At 54.3% G+C, this 5,469-nt stretch overlaps 1 protein-coding gene across 1 annotated transcript in view; it reads right to left on the bottom strand.

Moving 5' to 3' along the window:
• Positions 1-743: 743 nt before the first annotated feature.
• Positions 744-5,469, bottom strand: part of galnt10 (UDP-N-acetyl-alpha-D-galactosamine:polypeptide N-acetylgalactosaminyltransferase 10 (GalNAc-T10)) — a gene marked incomplete at its 5' end in the record, with an annotated part of 40,294 nt that continues 35,568 nt past the window's right edge. The window contains 3 exons of the mRNA XM_080549426.1: positions 744-936; positions 2,301-2,450; positions 5,319-5,435. Coding sequence (XP_080405552.1) covers positions 772-936; positions 2,301-2,450; positions 5,319-5,435 — 432 coding nt within the window. The 3' untranslated portion in view covers positions 744-771. The remainder of the gene's footprint in view (positions 937-2,300; positions 2,451-5,318; positions 5,436-5,469) is intronic.

The raw sequence follows: 5,469 nt of genomic DNA on the forward strand, positions 1-5,469 counted from the left end.
CTCTCCTGCCAACTGTGATGCTCTGTGTCTGGACGGATGTGGCACGGATCCAGCAGAGAGAAGTACACACCATGAGAAACTGCTTAGCAAGGCGAAACACACCAAGAAGGAGAGAAAGAAGAGAGAACTGACACAGTGTCTCTGCACTCAGTCTGTGTGCGAGTTGTCAGTCTGGCTTTAGTCTGGGGGGGGGGGGGGGTGTGGGTGAGGTGGGGGTTGGGGCTGGGGTGGGGAGGCTGTGGGGGCGGGATGGTGACACTGGGAGGGAGTGGTGTGAGGTGGGGACAGGGGATGGGGATGGGGGTGTGAGGTGGGGACAGGGGAGGCTGTGGGGGGGTGATTGGGGGGGGGGGGGGGGGGGGTTGGGGGCAGGGGGGAGGCGGTCCGGGCACACATTGACGAGGGGGGTGACACACACATGGACAGGGAGGGGAGACCAAAGCCAGACTGCCTATCAGAGTGAACCGTCCAATCACCTCTCTCCCTAGAGACCTGTCAATTGACCTGTCAATCAACTACAGAGTCCCTCCTCCGTCTCTTATTCACTGATAGGTCTAGACTGGCTTGCCCATACTAACCCCGCCCCCCCACCTCCCCCCTCCCCCCCATCACCTCCTCTCCCCCATAATAACCTATGATTATACCCATTAGGAGTAACACCACCACCAGTCCAGTTCTCTCTTAAGTGAAACACTTCAGACAGCAGTCCCCTGGGTAAAGTCAACCTCAGGCGGCGCTCAGCAGTGCCTCTCCCACCCCCCCCGGTGGTTCTCAGTTGTTACTGCGGTTGAACTCCTCCAGGATGGTGTTGTTGGTCTTCTCAAACACCCACTGCTGGGTGGGGGAGCTGGGGTCACACGTGTTCATGAACACCCTCCTCTCCACCGGGTTACCGTCTATACAGCTGTTACTGATGGGGTGATACACCGTCTTGTCCTGGGGGGGAGGGAGAGAGAGGGGGGGGTGGGGGGGTGGGGGAGAGAGAGGGGGGTGGGAGGGAGGGAGAGAGAGGGTGGGAGGGTGGGAGGGAGGGAGAGAGAGAGGGGGGGAGGGAGAGAGAGGGAGGGAAAGAGGGGGGGAGGGAGAGAGGGGGTGGGAAGGAGGGAGGGTGGGAGGATGGGAGAGGGGGGAGGCAGGGAGAGGGGGGAGGCAGGGAGGGAGGGTGGGAGAGAGGGGGTGGAAAGGAGGGAGGGTGGGAGGATGGGAGAGGGGGGGGGCAGGGAGGGTGGGAGGGAGGGTGGGAGAGAGAGATGGAGGGTGGGAGAGAGGGAGGGAGGGAGAGAGGGTGGGAGGGAGGGAGAGGGGGGAGGCAGGGAGGGAGGGTGGGAGAGAGGGGGTGGGAGGATGGGAGAGGGGGGGGCAGGGAGGGTGGGAGGGTGGGAGAGAGGGAGAGAGAGATGGAGGGTGGGAGAGAGGGAGGGAGGGAGGGTGGGAGAGAGGGTGGGAGAGAGAGAGAGAGAGAGAGAGAATATAAATATGCGTTATGTCTTGGGATGTCGTTTTTTCCGACTGAAAGCAGCTGGTGTAATCCTGCGTGGCAGCCAGGGCTTCTAACTAGGAGACAACAACATCAACAACATCAACAACATTATCACCAGCAGCAGCCCGGGGCGGCGGGGCAGCAGTCTCCCCGAGACGCGTTTCCATCAGGAGCCGAGCAGAGAGATGGATGTGAACCTTGATAAGTACGTACCCACAATGCCCTGCTGGGGGACGTGGAGCAGAAACGTGTGTGTGTGTGCCTTGCAAATAACGGCACGGAGTTTCCCAGAACGTCTACAGTGAATTATGTCTCTATAAACAGACCGACCACGCATATTTCTTTATATTAAATTTAGCAAACGAAGCCACGTGACCTCGTAGATCTATGTCAGTTAGTGTGTGTGTGTGTGTGTGTGAGTGTGTGAGTGAGATACACAGTGAGATACACAGTGTGTGTGTGTGTGTGTGTGTACGTGTGTGAGAGTCACATACACTATGTGAGAATGTGTGTGAGTGTGTGTGTGTGTGTAATTGTGTGTGTGAGTCACATAGGGAGTGTGTGTGAGTGTGTGAGACAGAGATACACAGTGTGTCCGTGTGTGTGTGTGTGTGTGAGTCACACACTCTATGTGTGTGTGTGTGAGAGAGATAATGTGTGTGTGAGTCTTTGTGAGAGTCACATAGCGTGTGTGTGTGTGTGTGTGTGCTTGTGTGTGTGAGTCACATAGGGAGTGTGTGTGTGTGTCTTTGTGAGAGTCACATAGCGTGCGTGTGTGAGTGTGAGTGTGTGTGTGTGTGTGTGTTGTTAGGACCCGTACCTTCTTGTATCGCCACAGCTGGTTCCCCTTCATCCCGTGACAGTCGTACAGGGTGACGGGACTATTATGGGATATGGCGTCGAAGCACACCTTCTTAGTGTGCATGGGGTCCCCCACCCGCACGTCCTCCCTCCAGCCGAACGTGAACACCTGCAGAGGGGGACAGAAACACACCTGTGAGAACACCGCCTGTACACAGAAACACACCTGTGAGAACACCACCCATACACAGGACATCCACCTGTCCACCCCTCCTACCAGTCTACCTGCTTGGAGTCGTAAAGCCTCCGTGATCCTGCCGCTGTTCTGCTTCCTCGTTCATTTGTCGTTCACGCCAGAGCTCTTGTCTGGTGAGAAGACGTCCCATGTTTTCGTTTTTTAGACACAGGGCAAGTCGCCTCGAGCTTAGATACGGTGCGTACGAACCGCCTGTTTGAACGATGACGGTTGTGTGTTCGGGGGGCGGCTGTGGCGCAGGAGGTAGAGTCGCCGTCTTAATGATCGCAAGGTTGGCAGGATGGCGGTTTGAGTGACCTTGGGCAAGACACTGAACCCCCAAGCTGCTCCCAGCGTCGACACGAGTGACTCCCCCCCCCCCCCATCCCCAAAATGATGCTCCCTTCCTGGGGGAAGAGTTGCTCAGACACGACCTCCTCCTCCCCGTCACATCCGGAGGTCCCTGACTTTGGACCACAGCCAGCTGGGACGCTTTGATTTGCGAGTGATGCCCCGATGTTTCCCGGCTCCCGGAATACAAATTGTGACCATGACAAATATGAAGCCACAACAAGCTCTTTAAACCAGCGTAATTAAAACGCCGGAGCGGAGCCGGAGTGGCCGACCGTCCGGAGACAAAGGGAAAGACGGCCGCCGTCCGTCAGCGCTCGGTCTCGAGCCCCGTAAAACATTTTTATATGACAACTGGAACAAATCGACTCCATTAGAACAGCTAAGATAATGAAGTCGTGTATGTGTGTGTGTGTGTGTGTGTGTGTGTGTGGGAGAGAGCGAGAGAGTGAGTGCTCATAGTTTTTCAAAACACAAAGTAAGGGAAACTATTGTTAATGATGGCAGATATGTAGCAGCTGTGTGTAGACAGACAGGTGTGTGTAGACAGACAGGTGTGTACAGACAGACAGGTGTGTACAGACAAACAGGTGTGTGTGTAGACAGACAGGTGTGTAGACAGACAGGTGTGTGCAGACAGACAGGTGTGTGTAGACAGACAGGTGTGTGTAGACAGACAGGTGTGTGTAGACAGACAGGTGTGTGTAGACAGACAGGTGTGTATAGACAGACAGGTGTGTGTAGACAGACAGGTGTGTGTAGACAGACAGGTGTGTTACAGACAGACAGGTGTGTACAGACAGACAGGTGTGTAGACAGACAGGTGTGTGTAGACAGACAGGTGTGTGTAGACAGACAGGTGTGTGTAGACAGACAGGTGTGTACAGACAGACAGGTGTGTGTAGACAGACAGGTGTGTACAGACAGACAGGTGTGTGTAGACAGACAGGTGTGTAGACAGACAGGTGTGTGTAGACAGACAGGTGTGTACAGACAGACAGGTGTGTACAGACAGACAGGTGTGTAGACAGACAGGTGTGTGTAGACAGACAGGTGTGTACAGACAGACAGGTGTGTGTAGACAGACAGGTGTGTGTAGACAGACAGGTGTGTACAGACAGACAGGTGTGTGTAGACAGACAGGTGTGTGTAGACAGACAGGTGTGTGTAGACAGACAGACAGGTGTGTAGACAGACAGGTGTGTGTAGATAGACAGGTGTGTACAGACAGACAGGTGTGTGTAGACAGACAGGTGTGTGTAGACAGACAGGTGTGTACAGACAGACAGGTGTGTAGACAGACAGGTGTGTAGACAGACAGGTGTGTGTAGACAGACAGGTGTGTACAGACAGACAGGTGTGTAGACAGACAGGTGTGTGTAGACAGACAGGTGTGTGTAGACAGACAGGTGTGTACAGACAGACAGGTGTGTGTAGACAGACAGGTGTGTAGACAGACAGGTGTGTATAGACAGACAGGTGTGTGTAGACAGACAGGTGTGTGTAGACAGACAGGTGTGTACAGACAGACAGGTGTGTGTAGACAGACAGGTGTGTGTAGACAGACAGGTGTGTACAGACAGACAGGTGTGTGTAGACAGACAGGTGTGTACAGACAGACAGGTGTGTGTAGACAGACAGGTGTGTGTAGACAGACAGGTGTGTAGACAGACAGGTGTGTGTAGACAGACAGGTGTGTGTAGACAGACAGGTGTGTACAGACAGACAGGTGTGTGTAGACAGACAGGTGTGTAGACAGACAGGTGTGTGTAGACAGACAGGTGTGTAGACAGACAGGTGTGTAGACAGACAGGTGTGTGTAGACAGACAGGTGTGTGTAGACAGACAGGTGTGTGTAGACAGACAGGTGTGTGTAGACAGACAGGTGTGTGTAGACAGACAGGTGTGTATAGACAGACAGGTGTGTGTAGACAGACAGGTGCGTACAGACAGACAGGTGTGTACAGACAGACAGGTGTGTACAGACAGACAGGTGTGTACAGACAGACAGGTGTGTACAGACAGACAGGTGTGTGTAGACAGACAGGTGTGTGTAGACAGACAGGTGTGTAGACAGACAGGTGTGTATAGACAGACAGGTGTGTAGACAGACAGGTGTGTATAGACAGACAGGTGTGTGTAGACAGACAGGTGTGTGTAGACAGACAGGTGTGTGTAGACAGACAGGTGCGTACAGACAGACAGGTGTGTGTAGACAGACAGGTGTGTAGACAGACAGGTGTGTGTAGACAGACAGGTGTGTGTAGACAGACAGGTGTGTGTAGACAGACAGGTGTGTGTAGACAGACAGGTGTGTACAGACAGACAGGTGTGTACAGACAGACAGGTGTGTGTAGACAGACAGGTGTGTGTAGACAGACAGGTGTGTACAGACAGACAGGTGTGTGTAGACAGACAGGTGTGTTGCAGGTGTGTGTAGAGGCTCCTCACCTGTCCGTGGCTCCACCCCGCCTCGCCCCGCCCCTTCAGACACGTCTCCAGGCGGATCGGCGACCCGGACGCAAAGTGTTTACTCTCCATACACATACCACTGCCCACGTTACGCAGCTACAACACACACACACACACACACACACACGCA

Source organism: Nansenia antarctica (genome assembly GCF_963989245.1).
Source record: "Nansenia antarctica genome assembly, chromosome: 20".
NCBI classification, from domain to species: Eukaryota; Metazoa; Chordata; class Actinopteri; order Argentiniformes; family Microstomatidae; genus Nansenia; species Nansenia antarctica.